This window comes from Macrobrachium rosenbergii, chromosome 53 (assembly GCF_040412425.1).
Source record: "Macrobrachium rosenbergii isolate ZJJX-2024 chromosome 53, ASM4041242v1, whole genome shotgun sequence".
Classification (NCBI taxonomy): Eukaryota; Metazoa; Arthropoda; class Malacostraca; order Decapoda; family Palaemonidae; genus Macrobrachium; species Macrobrachium rosenbergii.
Window position 1 is genome coordinate 31000816 of NC_089793.1, and position 26437 is coordinate 31027252.

The 26437-nt window shown below is 39.0% G+C and overlaps 1 protein-coding gene across 1 annotated transcript; it reads right to left on the reverse strand.

Annotated features, from left to right (window-relative positions):
* Positions 1 to 243: 243 nt before the first annotated feature.
* Positions 244 to 25831, reverse strand: LOC136834388 (uncharacterized). The gene is made up of 8 exons (XM_067096950.1): positions 25704 to 25831; positions 22651 to 23871; positions 22129 to 22301; positions 21241 to 21369; positions 16688 to 16813; positions 13009 to 13197; positions 11893 to 12051; positions 244 to 644 (listed from the first exon to the last, which is right to left on the reverse strand). Exons 1-8 carry the CDS (start codon positions 25716 to 25718, stop codon positions 422 to 424), a joined length of 2235 nt encoding a protein of 744 aa, XP_066953051.1. The 5' UTR covers positions 25719 to 25831; the 3' UTR covers positions 244 to 421.
* Positions 25832 to 26437: the final 606 nt, after the last annotated feature.

The window sequence follows — 26437 nt, forward strand, 5'->3', positions numbered from 1 at the left end:
GTGAACAAATGAAACAAGTGCAAATGAGCATATGCATATCTCTTCCAGCAACAGTTCTAAACACCGTTAATCATACGGTTCTCGACTAACAAATTCCTGAATACTAAATTATTAACACAACGGTATACAATAGCACGGGACATTATATCACCAGTCATAACTGCATATAATATCTGCAATTTAATTCAAAATATGCCGTATCAGAGGAGTTAGACTGCTAAGGGAGTCAATAAATGTACAATCGACACACATTTGTTATTATTCAGTATTTACACTGCATACATGCATAAAATTGCACATCACCGAGTCTTGAATTAATCATAAACACGCCGTAATGTAAAATGCAGAACTGAGCAAAACTGTTTTCTGGTATACAGAACTCTGTTCCTTATGTAGGCAAACAATTACTTTTCAGGTTGTTCTACCCTTGGCGAACTTGGTGTCTTGAGTCTAAGGGTGCTTTATTCTTGATGAATCTTGATATCTTAGGCATCCGATAATTCATACATTGTGAACCTTTGATGAACCACTCGTATATATCATAGACTTTTCCAGACTGATCTTCATGAAGTCTCTTGCACAGGTCACACCACGGCTTCGCTAACGAGCTCCATGCTGCTGGAAGTAGGTGATATGCTTTCCATCTGAAAAGAATAAAAATAATAAGAATCCTTCCGGGATTCCTTCCTGTCCTCTGGAAAAATGCTGAGCTTCTGAAGGTGGTTTTGAGATAATGCTTTGTAGTCACTTATTTCTTTGAAGTCTGTGCTTTTTAAGCTTTAAAGTTACACTGCGTCATTCTCCCTGTTCAAGTCTGAATTTGAAATAAGTCAATCTGTCGTTTCCTAAGGTGAAAGACTATAAACTGTATTTACCGCAGGAGGTTTGGTTTGCCTGTGAAATCCTTCATTCTTTGGTTCTCTGGTCGTTCGGTAGGATCTAAATACCTACTGTCCGTATTATTTCTCAGTGATAAATGTCATTAACTGTTGTACCTCATAATTTCCTCACTCAACAGCACGTCCTCATAAACAAAGACATAAAAAGTCCTCAGTCTCGTTGGTCATCACGAAAACCTGGAGGAACCTTCTGTCTCTGTTGATAGACCATACACTGTGCGGACTGATAATAAGCACCACTAAATTGAAATTTTCGTCTATAGTTAATTTTTCGGCTGAAGAGTATATCCTATCTTTGTTACTACTCAGATTCCCTTATTTTGATTTTATGTTCTAAATACAAATTAAAATACTTAAGCTAAAGGCATATTACATCTGAAAATTTCTTGATAAAACTTATCCTCTACAGAATTTGTTAATATCGCCTTGTCAGGGCCCCACTATTATTATTATTATTTTTTTTTTTCTATCTCAGTCATTCTATTCGACTGGGTGGTGTTTACAGTTCCGGGTTGCACCCTGCCTCCTTTGGAGTCCATCAATTTTTTCACTATGTGCTTTGTTTCTAATAGCACGCTCTTCTGCATGCCTCCTGGAGCTACTTCAGCATCTAGTTTTTCCAGGCTCCTTTTCAGGGGTCTTGGGATCGTGTCTAGTGTTCCTATGATTATGGGTATAATTTCCACTGGCATATCACATATCATTATTATTATTATTATCAACATCCAAACTGAACCCTACCCGGAAAAGTAGATTACTACAAGGCTAAGGGCTCCCATATTTCGGAAAGCAGCCCAGCATGAAAAATGAAAACAGTAAATAAAGAATAAACTAAATAAGCAAATGAGAAAGAAAAGCGTGTTTATCTATGCAATTTGAGTCATGTGAGTTCGTTCAGCAAAAATAGTAACACCAAGTCTTAAGCTTTGCAGTTTTAGCAATTCAACTGTAGGACTGGTAGATCACTCCATAATTGGGTCACAGCTGGAAAAACCCTTATGGAAAACTTTGGTACTGATACTCACAAAAGAAAAAGCAAGACTGCATATTTAGTATAAGACGTGGATGATAGACATTATGGAAAATCTTAAAAGCATACACATCGAGCTAATCAAGGGACACTGCCAGGGATGAATACTATCTAGAAGAAATTTAGCTGATCCCAAGTTTTTATCCAACAAGATGCGAGTCATCTGCTGCAGATCAATCAGTGGAACAATATCCCAGAGACAGTAGAATACAAGATGAAAAAATTTCCTTATGACAGACGGTCTCCAAAAATCGTGCAAGGCATTATCAATACACAATCATTTGCACAACTGACAAAAAAATAGACCGGATATTTTCCTCAAAAGTGAATTTGCAGTCAAAAATGAAACTTAGAATGTTAATTTAAGAAACACTGTCACTGAAAAGTTCTGGACTTGGGCTCATATCCTCTAGACATACTGACAATCGTATTTTCAGTTCAGTTAGGGTTCATCTTCATTCCCCAAAATGCGCATCATTTCTACACCTGCTCCAGCTCATGTCACTGTACTCATTTGGTAGATTTTTTATTATCAAAAACAAGTGCACTAGATGTAAAACTGCACCAGCTTTTTATCATAAAAAAAATGTACCAAGTGAGTACAATGACCTGAGCTGAAGCAGGTGTACAAATGATCCGGGTTTACGTCAACAAACCTGAGCGAGCCAGATTAACTGACGCCATCCAACTGCGGGAGGCAAGTGAACATTCTCTTGAATTTTGGAGTGTGTTGGATTAGCGCAGGCGCAGTAATAATTGTGACGGGCATGGATTTGCCTGAAAACAAAGGAATCATTGAACCTGTCCTCAATTTTCACCCTTCCACACTGTGTAATGAACAAAACTAAATTTCAATTTGCATATTTTCTTCTTTTCTTCTATCTTTTTTTACGTGTTTTTTACGACTTCTGACTATGTAGCTTTCAGCATTTGCTGTTTTCAGAGAGCTAAAAATAGCCAAATTAACAAGACTTCACTGATGATAATGGCACTGCAATCATATTTTTTACTTTTTCTTTTCAACATTTCTCTTAGCATGTTAATTGTTCTAGGGCATCTTAAGGCTAATCTCTCAAAAAGTACCATACATAACTTCCCATAGGGTAATACAGTAGAGTAAATGTATAAAATCGTACATAGCTGCACACACACATACACACACACACACACACACACACACACACATATATATATATATATATATATATATATATATATATATATATATATATATATATATATGTATCTATGTATATATGTACATAATCTAACACATACATACATATATATATATATATATATATATATATATATATATATATATATACATACATACATACATACATACATACATACATACATACATACATACATACATACATACATACATATGTCATTATAAAGAATGAACTGGAAAAAGCTGCAAGAAGTTACTCAGGATTACGTTTAGTTACTTAAAGACAATAGCAACTACTCTGAGATGTATATATATTATATTATATTAAATATATATATATATATATATATATATATATATATGAAATATATATTCATATATATAAATGTACACTCAACAGAAAAGTGAAGGTACAGTTTTCATTAGATTTCGTTCATCAATTTCAATTTTTTTTCTTACAGAAAACACATAATCTCAGTAAATTTACTCTAGAATATAAAAATACAATGCAAATTATATCATATATGTTAAATCTGCAAAAAAAACGTTCAGATACTTAAAAACACCATGCATGTCCAAAGTAATCAAATTTCTCAGATGACTTCGTTCATAGAGATCTAAAAGATAGTATGTGGATATCTCGGTGTAGTACTATTCATCAGAACGGCAATATTTACTCGTTTCCGTTATGAACAGGCTTACTTGTTGCATCATCATACGAGGTAATGATAATTTCTTTAATTTTGCACATTCATGTTTGTATTTCACGGTGTTAAAAGTCAGCTGGAATTAATGGCAGTAAATGTTGTGACACCTGGTAGGTTGACCAAATCTATTTAAATCCGCAAAGAGCGTTCTCTATGATGTGAGCAGCGCAGGAGCTTTGGGGGGAAAACACAAGTAACTGGATGTTTCTTGACGTTGCCATAGTTCTCTCTCTCTCTCTCTCTCTCTCGCCATTGCTAAAACATATTATACGAATATAGTGTAGCTCAATCTCTAAAAGAGAAAAAACAATGAATGAGTAGCTCTGTGATAGGCCTGAAGCACACAGCAGCAACTCTCTCTCTCTCTCTCTCTCTCTCTCATTTTGCTAAAACATACTTTACAAATATAAGTATCGCTCAGTCTCTAAAAGAAAAAAAATAATGAAGTGGCTCTACAGTACATATAGGCCTAGACTTACACAACAGCAGACTCTCTCTCCTCTCTCTCTCTCTCTCTCTCTCTCTCTCTCTCTCTCTCTCTCTCTCATCATAACAATGCATTCGTTCCTTTTCGTTGGACATTGCTCAAATTTAACTCTTGATTTCATTATGGAAGATCGGCGTTTCGATTATACAAGCATTCCGTTCAGGTGGTGTCATAAATTCATTTGTGTAAAGTTGCTTGCTGGGTTACGTCGAAAAATGTTTATTTGCTCAGAACTGTCGTTGCAAATTACAGCAGAACGAATACTGTGAAACTTACTACTGCATTTAAGTATCAATGATTTCATTATCGTAGAATATGATTGAAAGATTATAGAGGTCAAGCAAAAAACAAACACAATAAGACGGAGCTCCTCCCTTTCTAAAGTTGCCAGATGTCGCATTATTGAGCAACATATGTCCGAAGATTTAAAAACTGTATCCTCACTTTCCTTGCCGAGTGTACCTTTTTCATGCTATCTGTTCAGCCTTTAATAAGTCTTGCCCTCATCTTTCACAGCAACACTTACAAATTGTACCCTTTTTTTTCACCAACCTGTCGCACTCCACACTCCATACTGACAAATCTAAAAACAAACCATCTAAAACAATATATATATATATATATATATATATATATATATATATATATATATATATATATATATATATATATACATATATATATAACATATATATATATACTATATATATATATATATATATATATCTCAGAGCCTATTGTGCTGGGGTATTCTGTCTAAGCCTGTTGTGGGGGATATTGTGTCTGAGCCTGTTGTGAGGGAAATTGTGTCTGAGCCTACTGTGGGGGATTTTGTGTATCTGAGCCTGTTGTTGGGGACATTTAGTGTCTGAGCCTGTTGTGGGGGATATTTTGTGTCTGAGCCTGTTGTGAGGGAAATTGTGCCAGAGCCTACTGTGGGGGATTTTGTGTATCTGAGCCTGTTGTTGGGGACATTTAGTGTCTGAGCCTGTTGTGGGGGATATTGTGTGTCTGAGCTTTTTGTTGGGGAAATTTAGTGTCTGAGCCTGTCTGGCTTTTGTTGAGCCTGTTGGGGGATGTGTGTCTGGGCTTGTTGTGGGGATATTGTGTGTCTGAGCCTTTGTTGGGGGACATTTAAGTATCTGAGCCTGTTGTTGGGGATATTGTGTGTCTAAGCCTGTTGCTAGGGACATTTAGTGTCTGAGCCTGTTGTGGGGGATATTGTGTGTTTGAGCCTGTTGTGGGGGATATTGTGTGTCTGACCCTTTTGTTGGGGACATTTAGTGTCTGAGCCTGTTGTTGGGATATTGTGTGTCTGAGCCTGTTGTTAGGGACATTTAGTGTCTGAGCCTGTCGTGGGGGATATTGTGTGTCTGAGCCTGTTGTGGGGGATATTATGTTTCTGGGCTTGTTGTGAGAGATACTGTGTGTCTGACCCTTTTGTTGGGGACATTTAGTATCTGAGCCTGTTGTTGGGGATATTGTGTGTCTGAGCCTGTTGTTACGGACATTTAGTGTCTGAGCCTGTTGTTACGGACATTTAGTGTCTGAGCCTGTTGTGGGGGATATTGTGTGTCTAAGCCTGTTGTGGGGGATATTATGTGTCTGGGCTTGTTGCGGGGGATATTGTGTGTCTGAGCCTGTTGTTGGGGACATTTAGTGTCTGAGCCTGTTGTGGGGGATATTGTGTGTCGGAGCCTGTTGTGGGGGATATTACGTCTGGGCTTGTTGTGGGGGATATTGTGATTCTGAGCCTTTTGTTGGGGACATTTAGTGTCTGAGCCTGTTGTGGGGGATATTGTGTCTGAGCCTGTTGTGGGGGATATTGTGTGTCTGAGCCTGTTGTAGGGGATATTGTGTTTCTGAGCCTGTTGTTGGGGATATTGTGTGTCTGAGCCTCTTGTTGGGGACATTTAGTGTCTGAGCCTGTTTGGGGGGATTGCCTGAGCCTGTTGTAGAGATGTGTCTGAGCCTGTTGTGGGGATATTGAGTCTGGGCATTTTGTTTGCCTGTTTTGGAGAGTGTTTGGCAGGCCTGGGAGTGTCTGAGCCTGTTATTGGGGACATTTAGTGGCATGCTGGGGACATTTGAGTATCTGAGCCTGTTGTTAGAGGATGTGTGTGTCTGAAGCCTGTTGTTGGGGATATTATGTCTGAGCCTGATGTTGGGGTTGGAGCCTGTTGTGGACGATGTGTGTCTGAGCCTGTTGTTGGGGACATTAGTGTCTGAGCCTGTTGTGGGGCCTGTTGTGGTCTGAGCCTGTTTGTGTGGGGATTGTGCATCTGAGTAGGGGATTCTGAGCCTGTTTTACTGTGTCTGAGTCTGGCTTGACATTTAGTGTCTGAGCCTGTTGTAGTGTCTGGTGCCTGTTGTGGGGATATTGTGTGTCTGAGCCTGTTATTGGGGATATTTAGTGTTTGAGCCTGTTGTGGGGGATATTGTGTGTCTGAGCCTGTTGGTGGGGACATTTAGTGCCTGAGCCTGTTGTGGGGGATGTTGTGTCTGAGCCTGTTGTGGTGATATTGTGTGTCTGAGCCTGTTGTTGGGGATATTATGTGTCTGAGCCTGTTGCTGGGGACATTTAGTGTCTGAGCCTGTTGTGGGGGATACTGTGTGTCAGAGCCTATTGTTGGGGACATTTAGTCTCTGAGCCTGTTGTGGGGCATATTGTGTGTCTGAGCCTGTTGTTGGGGACACTTAGTGTCTGGGCCTGTTGTGAGGGATATTGTGAGTATGAGCATGTTATTTGGGATATTGTGTGTCTGAGCCTGTTGTTGGGGATATTGTGTTTCTGAGCACGTTGTGGGAGATATTATGTGTGTGAGCCTGTTGTTAGGGACATTGTGCATTTGCGTGTCTGAGCCTGTTGTGGGGATATTGTGTCTGAGCCTGTTGTTGGGGATATTGTGTGTCTGAGCCTGTTGTGGGGGATATTGTGTGTCTGAGCCTGTTGTTGGGGATATTGTGTGTCTGAGCACGTTGTGGGGGATATTGTGTGTGTGAGCCTGTTGTTAGGGACATTGTGCATTTGCAGGCCTTTGCAGGATTTTGTATCTGAGCCTGTTGTGTGGGATATTTTTGTGTCTGAGACTGTTGTAGATGAATTTATTTCTGTGATAAAATTCATTTTCTCGCTATAATGAGTTCAGTTTCACAATAAGCTGTAGGTCCGTTGCTAAGTAACCAACTGGTTCTTAGCCACGTAAAATAAGTCTAATCCTTCAGGCCAGCCCTAGGAGAGCTGTTTTTCAGCTCAGTGGTCTGGTAAAACTAAGGTAACTATGTTGTTGGGGATTTTGTGTGTCTGAGACTGTTGTTGGGGATACTGTGTGTCTGAGCCTGTTGTTGAGGTGTGTATGTCTGGGCCTGTTTTGGGGATATTGTGTGTGTCTGAGCCTGTTGTTGGGGATATTGTGTCTGAGCCTGTTGCTGGGGATATTGTGTCAGAGCCTGTTGTTGGGGATATTGTGTATCTGAGCCTGTTGTTGGGATCTTCTTGTGTGTCTGAGCCTGTTGTTTGGGGATGTGTATGTCTGGAGCCTGTTGTGGGGGACATTGTATGTCTCTGAGCCTGTTGTGGGGATACTGTGTGTCTGAGCCTGTTGCTGGGGATATCGTGTGTCTAGAGCCTGTTGTGAGGGGATGTGTGTGTGTGTCTGAGCCTGTTGTGGGATGTGTATGTCTCTGAGGCCGTTGTGGGAGATGTGTGTGTCTGAGCCTGTTGTGGGGGATACTGTGTCTGAGCCTGTTGTCGGGGATATTGTGTGTCTGAGCCTGTTGCTGGGGATATTGTGTGTCTGAGCCTGTTGTTGGGGATATTGTGTGTCTGAGCCTCTTGTTGGGGATATTGTATGTCCGAGGCCTGTTGTGGGGATATTGTATGTCCTGAGCCTGTTGTGGGGATGTGTGTGTGTCTGAGCCTGTTGTGGGACATTGTATGTCTGAGCCTGTTGTGGGGATCTGTGTCTGAGCCTGTTGTTGGGGATATTGTATGTCTGAGCCTGTTGTGGGGGATATTGTGTGTCTGAGCCTGTTGTTGGGGATATTGTGTGTCTGAGCACGTTGTGGGGGATATTGTGTGTGTGAGCCTGTTGTTAGGGACATTGTGCATTTTGAGCCTTTTGCAGGTTTTTATCTGAGCCTGTTGTGGGGGGATATTTTGTGTCTGGACTGTTGTAGATGAATTTATTTCTGGTGATAAAAATTCATTTCTCACTATAATGAGGTTCAGTTCTGACTAAGCTGTAGGTCCGTTGCTAAGTAACCAGCTGGTTCTTAGCCACGTAAAATAAGTCAGTCTAATCTTCAAGGCCAGCCCCTAGGAAACTGTTTTTTCAGCTCAGTGGTCTATTAAAACTAAAGGTAACTATGTTGTTGGGGATTTTGTGTGTCTGAGACTGTTGTTGGGGATACTGTGTGTCTGAGCCTGTTGTTGGGAATATTGTATGTCTGGGCCTGTTTTGGGGATATTGTGTGTCTGAGCCTGTTGTGGGGATACTGTGTCTGAGCCTGTTGCTGGGGATATTGTGTGTCAGAGCCTGTTGTTGGGGATATTGTGTCTGAGCCTGTTGTTGGGGATCTTGTGTGTCTGAGCCTGTTGTTGGGGATATTGTATGTCTGAGCCTGTTGTGGGGGACATGTTGTATGTCTGAGCCTGTTGGGGATACTGTGTCTGAGCCTGTTGCTGGGGATATCGTGTCTGAGCCTGTTGTGGGGATATTGTGTGTCTGAGCCTGTTGTGGGGATGTTGTATGTCTGAGCCCGTTGTGGGAAGTGTGTGTGTCTGAGCCTGTTGTGGGGATACTGTGTGTCTGAGCCTGTTGTCCAAGGATGTTGTGTGTCTGAGCCTGTTGCTGGGAATATTGTGTGTGTCTGAGCCTGTTGTTGGGGATATTGTGTGTCTGAGCCTCTTGTTGGGGATATTGTATGTCCGAGCCTGTTGTGGGGGATATTGTATGTCTGAGCCTGTTGTGGGGGATATTGTGTGTCTGAGCCTGTTGTGCGGGACATTGTATGTCTGAGCCTGTTGTGGGGGATACTGTGTCTGAGCCTGTTGTTGGGGATATTGTATGTCTGAGCCTGTTGTGGGGGATATTGTGTGTCTGAGCCTGTTGTTGGGGATATTGTGTGTCTGAGCACGTTGTGGGGGATATTGTGTGTGTGAGCCTGTTGTTAGGGACATTGTGCATTTGAGCCTTTTGCAGGGGATTTTGTATCTGAGCCTGTTGTGGGGGATATTTTGTGTCTGAGACTGTTGTAGATGAATTTATTTCTGGTGATAAAAATTCATTTCTCGCTATAATGAGGTTCGGTTTTCACAATAAGCTGTAGGTCCCGTTGCTAAGTAACCAACTGGTTCTTAGCCACGTAAAATAAGTCTAATCCTTCAGGCCAGCCCTAGGAGAGCTGTTTTTCAGCTCAGTGGTCTGGTAAAACTAAGGTAACTATGTTGTTGAGTTTTTTGGTGTCTGAGACTTTGTTGGGGATACTGTGTGTCTGAGCCTGTTGTTGGGAATATTGTATGTCTGGGCCTGTTTGGGGATATTGTGTGTCAGGCCTGTTGTGGGGATGCTGTGTCTGAGCCTGTTGCTGGGGATATTGTGTGTCAGAGCCTGTTGTTGGGGATATTGTGTCTGAGCCTGTTGTTGGGGATCTTGTGTGTCTGAGCCTGTTGTTGGGGATATTGTATGTCTGAGCCTGTTGTGGGGGACATTGTATGTCTGAGCCTGTTGTGGGGATACTGTGTCTGAGCCTGTTGCTGGGGATATCGTGTGTCTGAGCCTGTTGTGGGGGATATTGTGTGTCTGAGCCTGTTGTGGGGGATATTGTATGTCTGAGCCCGTTGTGGGAGATATTGTGTGTCTGAGCCTGTTGTGGGGGATACTGTGTCTGAGCCTGTTGTCGGGATATTGTGTGTCTGAGCCTGTTGCTGGGAATATTGTGTGTGTCTGAGCCTGTTGTTGGGGATATTGTGTGTCTGAGCCTCTTGTTGGGGATATTGTATGTCCGGAGGAGCCTGTTGTGGGGATATGTGTATGTCTGAGAGCCTGTTGTGGGGGATATTGTGTGTCTGAGCCTGTTGTGCGGGACATTGTATGTCTGAGCCTGTTGTGGGGGATACTGTGTCTGAGCCTGTTGTTGGGGATATTGTATGTCTGAGCCTGTTGTGGGGGACACTGTTTCTGAGCCTATTGTTGTCAATATTGTGTGCCTGGGCAAGTCCATGGCTTGGAGGGCAGGGATGATGTTGTGGAGGAGTTGGTGGAGGAGTTGGTGGATGAGCACAAAGCAGAGCTCGCCACAGAAGAACTGCATCCCTTTCGAGGGGGCAGCAACAGATAACACCTGAGGAACTCTCTTAAGAGTAGAAGGGAGGAAGAGAGAATTTACCTAGTTCATTATTAAAAATGTGTGAAAAATGGAAGGAACTGAACATTTTCTTGAAAAATACCACACTGACAAAGCTGTAACAGCGTTATAACCTGCTGAATGACACTGCTATCTTTCACTTTAGGAACATTTTACAATGCACGCAAAAACAAACATCACACTGAACAGGTTTTTACTAAGAAAGAAACAACATGAGTCTCAAAAAGAAAGCAGTAGGAAGAGACAAAAAATAGAAACAACCCCATAAGCATTTTTACCTGCTGTTTATATGGAATGGGACTCCCCTTCTAAACAATAAAATATCTCCTCTTCTTCGCCTTCCTCACAGGCCATCAACTCTTCCAGTTACAGGTAAAGTGGGATCAAATTCGCATATGACTAATATTTACTTTGTTTTTTTTTTGGATAAGTTCTGCAAGCCAGCCTTGTTAAACTGGTGGTAAAATGTTTTTTGTTGTTGTACTTTTGGAGGTTTTTTATGGATTTATCCACTTCTAATTATATCTTATGGAAAAAATTCGTTAAGTTTGAGAGGACAATTTAGTTAAGGAACACCTTTCCGGAATGGATTAAGTCTGTTAACCTAAGTACAGTAAGTAATTAATATATATATATATATATATATATATATATATATATACTCGTATATATATATATATATATATATATATATATATATATATATATATATATATATATATATATATATATATATATATATATATATATATATATATAGAGAGATAAGAGAGAGAGAGAGAGAGAGAGAGAGAGAGAGAGAGAGAGAGACCCCGGGAAGAACCCTAATTACATGACAAAACCATATATTTTCATTAACAATCTTCTATAGCTTGATCACAATTTCTTTTGAACACTGTTCGATTACGGAAAAGACATTCATATACATATACACATATACATACATACATATATATATATATATATATATATATATATATATATATATATATATATATATATATATATATATATATATATATATATATATATATATCATTACTCAGAGAATGGCATTAAATGTATATTGCTCTATGTTTTAGGGTCAGTGGAAACCGAAACATTGAGTAAAGTTGTTTCATTTCCTCGTGGAGTGAACAGTGTATTTAGATAAATAAAAATATGGACCATTTGTTGTAATGAACAATAAAGAATAACAAAAAGTCAATAATGGCAAACCATACCTAAAATATTCGTTGTATGCTGTGTCATTTCTGTCTAAATACAGAAGGTAGCTTGCCAAATTCTCGGGAGTTGGGAAGGCAAGAGCATCAATATAAGATTTAGGAGGCAATGTCGCTGTGTAATTCCCAAAGCCATACACCACTGGCACAACGTTAAATCTGAAAGTATAGTAAAGCTTTATGGGTGTTCGCTGAAAGCATAAAAGTCAGATACATTTCCAGTTCATTAGTGTCGTTAGGCTGGAGGGATGGAGAAGCTAAGGATTCAACACTTCCAATCTGTAAAGTGTTATGGGACGGTTTCAAAACACAAGTGCAGAACTTCAGTCCTTCAATATGAACGGCCTACAAGTTCTTTAATGTCGAGTCATATGATGTTCTGTATGTTTGATTTCCACGATCTAGTAAATATAGGAAAACAGCGCTGATCTACCACGAACCAAGAGTTCACAGGACAACTTTGTTATTGAATTCAAAGAACCTTTGCACTGACCGGTTATATATAATATATATGAGCTTCCCAGCTAAGGCGTACATCAGATATTCATATTAAGAACTTTTTTGTTTGGATTATAGGTATTGTCTATCACTTTTCCTTCGATTTCTTACTTTACTGCCAAGGTAAACAGCGTGCTGCCAAGTCACTATTTTGAGGGATTCAGTTTTACAATTGGCAAGCTTTATCAATAAGTACGTGGAAGATGTGGTCAGTTGTGAATTCTTCATCATGAATACTGGTCAGTGCCCCAAAAAATTAAATGATTGACCTGTTTGTGTAATCTGCGTGGAAATAAGTATGGTAACTCACACCGAAGATATGTTTTGGGTTATGAATAATCTAGATTAAAAATTTACTATTAACTTGAAGATAAATTTCAGACAAAGAAATGACCATATAGCAGGCCATGCATATTAGGGAGTTTTTGTCCATTACACAAACCAAAGCAAGAACTCGCAACAGCAGGATAAATAACTAAAAAAAAAAAAAATTCTACCTACTCCAAAGTTTGGTTTTCGTCATAACTGGTTGTCTCGGAGTCGTGTGGGACGCTGGCATAAGATGTACACAAGTTCAACCAACCAAATGAACTAAGGTAAAAACAAACAGCCACCTACCGAAGGACATTGAATAGTTTCTCAGTCGCATAATTCTTGCAGAGGGTATTCTCAAAGGAGAAGTAGAACTTGTACTTCCGCTCAAGCTTCTTGTAGCAACCATTCTTGCCGCTGTTCCAGGGACATTTTCGTGAACCACAATGTCCGTACACATCAACGTTAATCCAGTTTTTGAGCTTTTTTACTAACCTGTGGGAATCAAAAGAGCATTTCCTGTTACAGATGAAAAACCCCAGTGGAAACATAAACACATCCCAAGACTGTGGGACTTAAGGGAGTCATGTTTACTGATTTTACAGTGTGAACTACTTATGAATTACATTGACTGGTCTTTCTATCACTAATAAGCTTTACTTAATATTTCAGAGAAGTTGTCAAAGCTTTTAGAATGAACGAATGATATAGAGGATTTACGCCAAAGGCCTAGCATTGGGACCTATGAGGTCATTCAGCCCTGAAAGGGAAATTGAGAATGGAAAGGTTTGAAAAGTGTAACAGGAGGAAAACCTCGCAGTTGCACTGTAAAACAATTGTTAGAAGAGGGTGGATAGCAAGATAGAAGAAAGAGAATATGAATAGAGGTACAGTAAAAGGTATGAAAGGGGTTGCAGCTAGGGGCCGAAGGGACGCTGCAAAGAACCTTAAGTGCACTGCATGAGGTGCACTGACGGCATTAGGCCCCCCCTACCAAGGGGCAAAGCATTTGGAGGAGTTAAAAGTATACAGAAATACTGAATTACCTACACACAGACAAAACATGCTGTTTAATACAAATTTCATGTGCATAAACACTCTTAGAGCAGCGTCAATGCATGTTGTAAAAGTCATAACGCCACTGAAGTTTGTAAATTAACTGTATGAAGTAGAGTAACCTATACATTCCTAGTGATAAAGCTTACATCTATTCGCTATTTTGCCATTTGCATACTATCAATAACCAATGATAAATGAATTAGGTTAAAGTTGAGTAATAAACAAAAACTCATAATGATTGAATATTTGAGAAAACACATTATAATCAACTACCATAAATCTAAAATAACTAAGGACAGAGAGAGAGAGAGAGAGAGAGAGAGAGAGAGAGAGAGAGAACTACCGCTATACTATGCTTCTTACTATTTTCATACTATTCCCGACTATCCACGATACAAAAGTAATTCTTAAAGCTGCAACATAACATCGTAAAAAGAAAAGCTGCATCTTATTACCTGGTGAATTTTTTATCTTCTGCAACTTCTTGTCCAAAAGCTTTCTAAACTTTTTTACAACTTTTCTCCCTATAGCTTTCTATTTTTTTTTTTTTTTTTTGCAACTTCTCGTCCCATAGGTTTCTCATTTTTTGCAACTTCTCGTCCCATAGCTTTCTACTTCTGCAACTTCTCGTCCTATAACTTTCTACTTTTTTACAACTTCTCGTCCTATATTTTTCTATTTTTCGCTACTTCTGGTCCTATAGCTTTCTAATTTTTTTTTTTTTTTTTGCATTTTCTCGTACCATAGCTTTCTCATTTTTTTGCAACTTCTTGTCCCAAAGCATTCTACTTTCTTTTGCAACTTTTCGTCCTGTAACTTTCTATTTTTTTGGCAACTTCTCATCCTATATTTTTCTAATTTTTTTTCGCAACTTCTCGTCCCATAGGGTTGTAATTTTTTTTTTTTTTTAATTTCTCGTCCTATAGCTTTCTAAATCTTTTTGCAACTTCTTGTCCCATACCTTTCTAATTTTTTTAACTTCTCGTCCTATAGCTATCTACTATTTTTGAAACTTCTCGTCCCATGGCTTTCTAATTTTCTTGAAACTTCCTGCCCTATAGCTTTCTGCTGCTTTTGAAACTTCTCATCCCACAGCTTTCTAATTTTCTTGAAACTTCTTGCCCTATAGCTTTCTCACTTTTTTGCAACTTCTCGTCCTGTAGCTTTCTACTTTTTTTGCAACTTCTCGTCGTATAGCTTTCTAATTTTTTCCAACTTCTCTTTCTATAGCTTTCTCATTTTTGTGCCACTTCTCGTCCCGTAGTTTTCTAATTTTATTTGCAACTTCTCGTCCTATGGCTTTCTAAAATATTTTCAACTTCTCGTCCTATAGCTTTCTAATTTTTTCCAACTTCTCTTATAGCTTTCTAATTTTTCTGCAACTTCTCGTCCTATAGCTTTCTGATTATTTTGCAACTTCTCGTCCTGTAGCTTACTAATTTTCTGCAACTTCTCGTCCTATAGCTTTCTCATTTTTTTCTGCAACTTCTCGTCCCATAGCTTTCTAATTTTTTTAACTTCTCGTTCTGTAGCTTTCTAATTTTTTTGCAACTTCTCCTATAGCTCTCTAGTTTTTTTATGCAACTTCTCCTATAGCTCTCTAATTTTTTTATGCAACTTCTCGCTCCATACCTTTCTAATTATTTTGTTTGCAAGTTCTCATCCTATAGCTTTCTAATATTTTTTTCAACTTCTCGTCCTATAGCTTTCTAATTTTTTGCAACTTTTCGTCCTATAGCTCTCTAATTCTTTTCTGCAACTTCTCGTCCCATAGCTTCCTACTTTTTTTTTTACTTTTCGTCCTATAGATTTCTAATTTTTTTGCAACTTCTCATCCTATAGCTCTCTAATTTTCTTTAGCTTCTCGTCCTATAGTTTTCTAGTTTTTTTTTTTTGCAACCTCTCGCCCTATAGCTTTCTAATTTTATATTTTATTGGGTAACCCCTCGTACTACTTCCACCTGTTCTTTTCGAAAACCTTTCTCGTTAAAATTTAACCTTTAGGAAAAGCACTGGCAACCCTGCGTCTCCTATATGTATTAAGGGCGTACTTGATACTAAAGGATAAGAATTTTTATAGTGGGGAGTTACTGCTTCTGGCAAGCATTGCCCAGGACACACCAGGGCAGCACTGAGGCTTCTTGTAAGCATCTCTTCTGGCCAACCAGCACTGCTGACTGCCGTTTACTTTGCATTCGTTCCCCTGTGTTCCCTCCTTGCTTAGCTGTCTAACTTCTTTAACTCAGTCTCGCTACGATTTTACCCACGACTCCTCTGGACCCGCCGTCAGAGAGTCAAGAGATGTGACCCTACATTGTAAGAAACAGTTTTAATACCAATATGTCTTCTAAAAAAAGGCAGAGATGGAGTAAAAAGAAACTCAGTAAAAAAAAACACTATATGTTCACCAGACATTTTCAGTGTTTCAAAAATCAAACAGGAATATTTTCCTTTAAGTTAAAACGTATTTATTACGCTGATTAAATGAAGGAAAAACAAAATAATCTTGACAGTCACCTCCCAAACAGAATAAAAAATTTCATCAAAGTAAGATGGTTATTCAATGCCGTAATGAAAACCATCAGTTAATAATTCCGAGTGAAATTAGTTTGATGGTTTCATAATTGTGCCTAGGCCACTTACCGTTAAGAAATTGACGCACTAATGGCCTAGGAGACTGTTAGCACGTGACAGAAAAAATACATGTTTAAATACATAACCCTAATTTTTCTTATATGAATTAAAAGTACTTTTAAAACTCTCAACGATATTATAATAATATTAGAAAAAGATTGAGGAAAAAGGCTGAAAATTCTAGTACAGTAAAAGCTAAATATATATAAAAAACATATCGCTAAAACTGCCAATTATCTTTAAATATATAGAACAATAAACGATCTGTTGATACTTTGATTTCATAACCCACCTTTCCCTGCCAGATTTGGTGTCGCAGTTAGAGACAAACCAGGCCGCTAACTTTGTCTTCCCAGAGGCATAATTCTTCCCCACAGGCAGTGGCTTGGGCACTCGACGGCGGTACACTGCGCCATACCTGTAGGCAATAAACAAACATTGGTTAATGCAGCACAGTAAATCACCTACTACCTTCTGTTACTTCTTCTGAATGAACACCATATTCTTTGGAAGCTTGAATTTCAAGTCAGTGGCCCCTGTGGGTTTGTTCCATATGAATAGGGTTCATCTTCTGAATAATAATAACCACAGGGTAAAACAACATTCCAGATAATGGCAGTCCATAGAACTAAATCTGGTAAGCACACATACACTCATACTGATTGTGCTGCGTGTTTAAAGAAGTGTTTCAGAAGCAGTCAGCTGTGAGTGAGAACACAGGGTTGGCAAGTTGACACACATGAGGTCCCTAAGTCACATGGATATTATCATCATACCAATATTACTTCCAATTGTGCAAACTCATACAGAATTAGGCTAAAAGACCATTAGATCGTAATGCACGATTCCAAAGAATAGATGACCAATATGTAAAATAATGAACAACAGACTAAAGTGAATAATAAATTGATAACCATAAATCAACAAATGAATATATTTATAAACAACCTCAATATAAGTCTGGAAATTGTATGTTGAAGACTTGTGGTGCTTTGAAGAAATATTACATTCTCTTTACTACCAAGATCTGCACCAGTGGAGGCCCACGCTCAGTGGGTCCAGTGTTTATTGCCACGAACCTCCAACTACTCGGACCTCGATGGCCATCCCAGGCAGCTGTGTATTAGCTGGGAATATGTGCATGTTATTTCATCGGTAAGGAAAATGTACAAATGATGAAGGTAAATTGTATCCAGTTGCGAAGCTTCAGGAAAAGGACAGACTGAGATTACTTTGTATGAAGCTGCTCCCAGATCACCTTTGGACAAGGTGTACAACCTGCAAGCTTCCTATGCTACGATATAACTCCACTATCTTGTGGACAACTTTCTGATTAAAAATTACTGGCCATAATCCCCATCCCCTTTAAGAAAACGCACTTGTGGAGTATTAGGCAGACAAGTGAAGGCTCCAAATATGCCTCAATTGAAGGCATGGTGGTCCCACACTTTTACTGTTCTGGTTTATCTTAGCACTGATGGAGGTCACTGCCTAAAAGGAAACTGGAGAGGCCATGGAAAATATGTCTCCACGGATCTTGATGAGGTGCAAGTGTCAGAGACCTAAGTGTAGTGCTTGTCGGGTTGGGAGACAAATAGTCACAACCATTCGACCTTTCTGAGGCAAACAAGTTGGGAGCACAACTTGCTCAGTGGAACTTGCTGCAACCAAAATTGACATATTTGATGTTATCAATTATTATAATCAAAGACCTTACACGGAAAATATACTTACTGTTAAGCTTAGAACAACTTATCCTACAGGGTAAATGGAAAGAAAAAATCATATTTCCATTACTTTATTATATACCGCGACATCTGTACATTTTACAAATTTCCTTTAAAATAAACTGATAAAGTTCATACATTCCTTTGGGTGATATTTATATACTTGCAGCAGCTGTCTTTTATAAAGGTAGATCCAGATAGATCTCATCCCAGTGTATTTCTAGAATTAGGTGTGTTTTTTAACAACCGTGCAGTTGATAGCATGATTGTATTTAATAACATGATCGAAAATTGCACTATTCTCGTGTGAATATCTTATACATTTTTTTATGTTCAATGGTGTTTATCTACACCATCGGTTCATAAATCCTTAGTGGGTTCAGCATAACTGAGGAGTGTAACCCAGTGTTGTGGAATATTTAAACTTAAATATTCCCAAACACGATGTTCTATGCTCTTCAGTTTGCTGAGCATAAGATTTATGTGATGTCTGAGTTCATCTTGCCAATAAAATAAAATTATGAATATATAAAGGAAAACAGTGCACTTTTCGATCATGTTATTGAATATAATTGTGAATATAATTTGCTACCAAATGGACACTTGCTAAAAAGACAACTGTCTAAAAATATACGGGAAAGAGATGTACCTGAATCCAGTTTAAAAAAGAAGTTCCTGCAAGAATATGAATATCAGCCAAGGAATGTGTAAAACTGATCCATTTATTTTGAAAGCAATATGTAAAATTTTAAAGAAAGCAGTTCACCTGGACCTAACAGAAAAAGTGAGCTCACCTTCACGAAAAAAATTGCTTTGTAAAGTGAGCAATAACCTCAAGTGCTAATGGGTTTATTTCTTCTTTTTCCTATCAGGTGCGAGTATTTTTTCCAGCCACCTGCATGCTTGTTTGCACTGTCACCCTAGCATATATAATATGAATTTCTACCACTCTATATCAATCCTTTTGATATGTCTTAGAAAACTAATAACAAAACTGGTCGTAAACAAGGTTTTCTATTTCAGTGCACCTCACTTCCTTGTGAGGTGGTACTCAACTCAGGTTGAGTTGCCTCCGTCTGCCAGGTTAATGTACCAGTCCATTTACTTTTCACATGGACCTCGTTCAGCCCTATCAAATTTTGGAAGATGGTGGTGTTTGTTCATTGGTGTCATTGGTCAGATCCTACAGAACAGTTCACACAGATCTTTCCCAAAAGGAATCCAAGCAGCTTCATTTGAGATTGTAGCAGTCTGCAGTCTTTGTTGAGTCTCCTGGAGTCGTCCTAGGAAGGTGCTGCTAATGATGTTCAGTGGAGAGTACGCCAGGTCATATCACTGTGGGCTGCTATGCATATTTTCTTTCTTTAAAAATTTGTATTAAAATCAATGGCATTCCTAGCATATGCTATCCTTTTGTATTTGTTTATATAACATTCTCGCCATACAGAAGTTGCTTCTGAGGAAAACAGAGACGTTGTTTGCAGCCCCTCATGGGACTTCTGTCTCATTCCTGACACACCAGGGTCAGCACGGAAATATGAGAAATTTTCGCTCTTCTAAGCCACCAGTCTATGCTACGACACACGGATGGAAGTAAGGGTGTGGGAGGGAGCGTGGTTCCAGGCATTCCAGTGATAGCAGGATCAAAAAAGAGAATAGTGTTATTAAGTATTCATCAGTTTTTCATAATTTCTATACAGAATATCCAGATTTTAAAAACCGGTAAAAGAGATCAAAGGAATTTGAAGTACCCAGGGGGCATGAAAGATGAATTATGTTTGATAAATCTAGTTACCCATACCATCTTGTCAATCGATTAAACTCCTGTTACACAGAGTCAATGCCTGGTGAACCCTTAGAGAGCCAAGTCGGCTGAAGTCAAGTCCAGTATATGCTAATTAATAAATTAACCTCAGAAAGAGAAAGGAATGACCTGGCATCGCCGCAGAAACACTTCAGAGTTTATAAAATACGAAAATGAATCTAATCTAATAGTTAACTTACTGAAAGAAATGTGGATCTGGGAAGCCGCAAATCTAAAACATATCGGCGAATTGTACATTTCAGTGAGATTGCGCAGTGGTAGGTAACACCTATCACCACTTTGTTGGACGAGGTGTAAGTAATAGGACAGTGTAATGAAAAAGGAATTCGTTCTCACATTATATATGAGAGCGATTTTCTCAGAAAACTCAAAAATGTTACTTGAAAATTCTACGTAGTTACGTTTTTAAAACCTTGCTTCAGCGTATCCCGTCTAGTGTTCGACCGCAAATATAAGCAAATTTAGAACAACACAATTAAGCTTGGTGACTTTAAAAATATCATTCCACAAGAACTAATTTTAAGAAAGTCCATGCTGTTGGATAATATAATTAAATTTGTTTGATTTGGCTGATTCCTCGTGAACTAAACCAAATAAGTTACTTAGTTGTGCTACCTTAAGTGGTTTTGAAATTTTTGGGATCCTAGCAACTGTGGAAACAAGCATCGTATCACCTTTGGGAAAGGAAGTACACACTCTCCTGATTAGAGAACAAATAATTCAGAAGCGCAAAGGCTATAGTTTCAGAGTGTCACGCTCTCTCTTCAGTGTGGAAACGTCTCCACATTGAAGAGGGAGCGACACTCCGAAACTTGATTTGCTTCTGAGTAGTATATTTGTTCTCCAATCATTGTAGTGGTTTTTTCAAGTTTCAAAGGTCGATACTGATCTGCTATCATCAAACCTCAGATGGACAGTATGCTAAAGATCAAGAATTGATAACGGACCAATTACATGAACACCTTGGCTAAATAAATTCATAACTGAAATAACATGGTTGAACTCACGTCATCAATAACGTCTGCAAATTTGGAAATCCTGAAAAGTCAGCATAACCTGCTCTTCGTGAGACTTGACGAAAATACGTTGATAGGTTTTGAAACAAATACCCGACTCGAGGACTCCGTTTCAACCTTCTGAACCTTTTCTGTTATAGGTTCCGTTCTTTTCAAACTAGAAATGAGTGACTTTAAACCACTGTAGTTGCTGACGATGTTCTTTTATCGGCCAAAAACCTGTCACGCTGACAAAAACGACCAATTCAATAACTGTGCAAAAAAAGTTTATACTTACGGATTAGGAATATCAGAGTCTAGCCTGTATGTGAACGTCCAGTTGAACACGTTTTTGAATTGTTGTAGGTTATCGAACATATTGTCGGCTGATTCCCAAGACCAAAACACGTATCTAGTATGCGGTGACCTGTTCACACAGAGAAAATTCATGAAAAAAAAATTATATAATTTTTAGCTATAATTCTTAAGCAGGCAGTTGTAAGCAAATATAATAGGTATTAGAAATGCCTTAAAGGAAAATATTTAACGATTCAGTAAACGCAATCACTTTTATAACTAGAAAACATCAAAATATAGATGAGTGAATGAAAATGACAAACGCATTCGGGAGGGGTTTCCATATCTATTGCTGAATTTGCTGATAATGACAAATGCAAAATGACAGCATAATTCAAAGGTACTTTTTGCATACTGCTGATAATGACAGACTGAACTTGGTAACGGGACAAAAGTGTTTTCTAAATGCAACCGAATGAATGAAAAACATTGCGCCAAGCGAAAATGTTCAAATATCGCTGATAATGATTAACAGAAATTAACCAAATTTACTGAAAGTGCTTTTCATGTACTGTTAATGCAGTACTTATAAACTCAAAATGACAAGAAAGTCTACTGCTTATAATGACAGATTGAAAATGACCGCATGAACGAAAAGTGTCACTCATATACTTATGAGAACGACAGACAGAAAATGACGTGAAAACAAAGGTATTACATACCATAATTATTAGCAGTAATGACTGACTGTAAATAGTAGAAACAAAGCAAAGGGATTTTGTTCATACACGAATGACAGTGACTGAAAATGCCAGCGTGAATAGGAAGTGCTTTTTACAAAGAGATGAAAAGTGACTGTGCGAAGCAAGGTTTTCCCAGCAGCTCCCACCTCTTGGAAGGGAGACTCTGGTCATCTGACCTCGTGTGCCAGATCACTGCATCAACCTCCTCCGGGGAAAACAAACTGCGGTTCGCCGTCGTGAAGCAAGAACTGACGGGACACTTTGCCTTGATGAAAGGCTCTTGACCAAAACCGAAGTAGAAGGATTTGTTGCCGAAAACCTGTTTTCGTGAGAAAGATTAACATAGATAACTAACCACGCGAACAGACAAGGCGATCACTACCACACTATTACCTCTCCAGATTTCATTTTAAGACAAATCATATTACAGAATAAAATAAGTTCAACTCGGGTATGGACTGCAAGGTGTTACTTTTTTCGAAAGGCAATTAATTACTAGACTCTAAATACTGTTATCCTAAGCTTATCAGACAAAGATATGAACTCAGAAACATTTTATGAGCGACTCAACCCACAAGACATAATATATAAGTCCTACGTCATGCAGTTTTTCAGGAATTTAATGTAAATTACAAATATTTTCTTCAATATTGAATAAATCCACTTACATCGTTCCAAAAGAGTATTTTTTTGAGAGGCAGACTTCCCTTGTCTAAAGCACTTACAGCATTTTTGGTCATATTCTTTTCAAACCAAAAATGTTGTGGTGCTGCTTCAATGCTTGTATATGTTTCCTTGAAGGGCAAAAATGAATCACCAATCCCTCTCAGAGGCACCAAATGACTCTTGGGAGACTTCCTTGGCAGACTGGTAGATCTCTTTCTAGACGGACTGGCAGGAAACTTCTCTCCTGGCAGACTGTCAGGTGACCTCTTGCTAGGAGGACTAGTAGGAAACTTCTCTCTTGGGAGATTGGCAGGTGACTTCTTGCTAGGTGGACTAGCAGGAAACTTCTCTTTTGGGGGATTGGCAGGTGACTTCTTGCTAGGTGGACTAGGAGGAATCTTCTCTTTTGGGGGATTGGCAGGTGATTTCTTGCTAGGTTGACTAGCAGGAAACTTCTCTTTTGGGGGATTGGCGGGTGATTTCTTGCTAGGAGGACTAGCAAGAAACTTCTCTTTTGGGGAATTGTCAGGTGACTTCTTGCTAAGTGGACTAGCAGGAAACTTCTCTCTTGGGGGATTGGAAGGTGACTTCTTGCTAGGAGGACTAACAGGAAGCTTCTCTCTTGGCGGATTGTCCGGTGACTTCTTGCTAGGTGGACTAACAGGAAACTTCTCTCTTGGGGGATTGGTAGGTGACTTCTTGCTAGGTGGACTAGCAGGAAACTTCTCTCTTGGCGGATTGTCAGGTGACTTCTTGCTAGGTGGACTAGCAGGTAACTTCTCTCTTGGCAGATTGGCAGGTGACTTCTTGCTAGGTGGACTAGCAGGAAACTTCTCTCTTGGGGGAATGGTAGGTGACTTCTTGCTAGGTGGACTAGCAGGAAACTTCTCTACTGGGGGATTGGCAGGTGACTTCTTGCTAGGAGGACTAGCAGGGAGCTTCTCTCTTGGCAGATTGGCAGGTAACTTCTTGCTAGGCAGACTAGTGGGAAACTTTTCTCTTGGCAGATTGGCAGGTGACTTCTTGCTAGGCAGACTAGCAGGAAACTTCCCTCTTGGCAGACTGGCAGGGAACTTCACTCTTGGCAGTCTGGCAGGTGACTTCTTTCTTGGCAGATTGGCAAGAGACTTCGTTTTTGGCAGACTGGCAGGAATCCTCTTGCTTTCGTACACGTAGAGCAATACGCACATCATTCCAAAGAACATCAGGACGATAAATAGTTTCTGAGAGAGAGAAGAGGTTTACTGAACACAAATAATACAAGCAAAAGAGAGAGAGAGAGGGAGTTTATGCTTGTGAATACCATACAAAATCTACAAATAGGTAGTCTCATTCTATAAAGGACATTGGTTAAACTTCATGAAACAGAGTGACGTTACTGAATACGACTACTGTAAAAACTACAAAGCCTTGAAATGATCAACCTGCACAGTAGATGAGGAGTTGAGAAAGTTGAAGGAATGAAAAATACAGATACAACATTGCAGAAAATCGCGCATGTGGTGAGATGGACAGAAGCGTTTTGAAGTAAATTTGGTCATGCTTCCTGAAAATTTTGCTAGATTTGCATGCCTGGAGAACAAAGCAATGAAACTAAAGGCTGAAGAAATTCTTCTGAAGTTTTGGAAACCATTCAAGCTAGGATGCGTTGTTCATGTGCTGTCATTTTGGAGGTTTGTTCTGAGGCCTTCAAGCCTCAACTGAAGTTGCATTGGGTAATGGTGTGGGATTGGGGCAATGCACGCCACATTTCTGTGAACAAAGGAGAGCAACAGCCTCTGGCAAGTTATTCTTCAAAAATTTAAAACAGGAGAAAAGTTGGACATTCCATGTTTGTGTCAAAACTATTGGAAATTTGTCTACCAAATGAAGAACTAACTAATCATCAATCAAATTGTGTGAAAAAGTGTGGCTGAATCCTGCCCAAAGATAAATTTCCAGTGTTCCCAGTGTAACAACTTCCTTTGGAAGGTGCAATCCTATGACATTCTGTTACTTCTTTCAAATGAGCACCATACTTTTTGGAAGGCTGATTTTCAAGCTAGTGGCCCCTGTGGGCCTGTCCCACATGAACAGGGTTCATCTTCTGAATAATAATAATAATAATAATAATAATAATAATAATAATAATAATAATAATAATAATAATAATAATAACCAACCAAAGCCTCCAGCAGCTTAAGGTTGGAAATATACCAGGGATATGAACTAATCGTTACAATCAACAATGTTGAATTTTCAGATAAAAATATCGAGAAATCACATAGCCTCATCAGTGGGTATAATCCTTAGTCCCTGACTGAATACGTAAAGGAGTTGACCAAATGAGACAATGAGCAGCCAGCTGACTGAGAAAAGAAAATTCAGCTCGCCAAGGTTGATAAGGATGGTTCATTTGACAAACAAGTCAATAAGGTAGGGCAATCGGCAATCTATCAAAGAAAATGACAGGTAGGGGTAATCTGATGAAGGAGACAAGGCAGCTGACATACAGTAAAGGTAGTGAAAGAGTCAGCAGATGAAGGATAAAACATGAAAATTAAGCAATTAAGGAGACAACACAGAGGAGTCGGCCGATGAAGAAGAACGTGGAAGAGTCAGCTGATGAATGAGACGATGTGAAGAGTCAGCTGATGATGGTAAATATTATTATATGGCAGAGGAAGCTACTTGTGGAATTACACTTACCTCTCATGAAATAATAATACACTACATACACACACTAGCAAACAGAAAAAATCTACTCTGTGTAACAGACAGATTTGGCTGTGAATGAGTTAAGACGAGAAGGTCATGCTGAGAGACCAGGGAAAATGCAGTGAGCTACAAGTTTTAATCAAAGGGAATAATAATAATAATAATAATAATGTATAATAATAATAATAATAATAATAATAATAATAATAATAATAAAGGATCAAAATTTGAGTTAGAACAATAAGGAATTTAAGAGAGAGAGGTCAAGGTATTTATCCTTTAGATGTAATTAGTATTTCATATTCATTAAGATGCAACAACAAGAAATATAACATACTTCCACAATCATAATACTCACCCAAAGTTTCCTCATTCTTTAAAAGCTGTGATAAATTATTTGGCCAAATCAATCTCAACTCTGTCGAAAGAGAAAGAGAGGGAGAAACAGAAAACGAGAAAAATCAATTAATGTGTATCTATTGAGCACAACTCATTTTTTATTTTGCACATTCTTACAAAAAAAGGGTAATCACACATTCTCACAAAAAAGGGTTATCACCAAAGAAATATAAACATTCATTCACTGCACATTCATCCTTTAACTACTGAATCAAGGATGGACCATTGGATAAAGCTTCTACATCCATATACCTACTTAGAAGACACATCAGCCCTGCTACACAAACTGAGCAAATCACTTCAGTGAAGCTTAATGACTCGTCCATAGTCGCTCCTGTCCTCTTACAACCCGTTTACATAGACTCTACTCTTTCCATTGTTTAGCCTATTCTGGGATCTTCCTCGTTTCTCATCCTACAGCCACCTGTCATGTTTACTCAAAAACACTTGTTCACGTCAATTACTTCCATTCTACCACCAACCATACTAACATTCATTGATTCATCATCCTGGCTTCCATTTTACCATTGTTACCTTACTCTTCTAAAGATTTGCATCTAAACTTACTCCTTCAGGGTCACCTGAGGATCAGTCTGTGCGTCCTGCTTGCAGCGCACATGCTCAGTCTCAGGACTGCGCATGCATGGTGCAAACCTTTTTACCAGGTTTTGCAGTGTCTCTTCACTATTGACA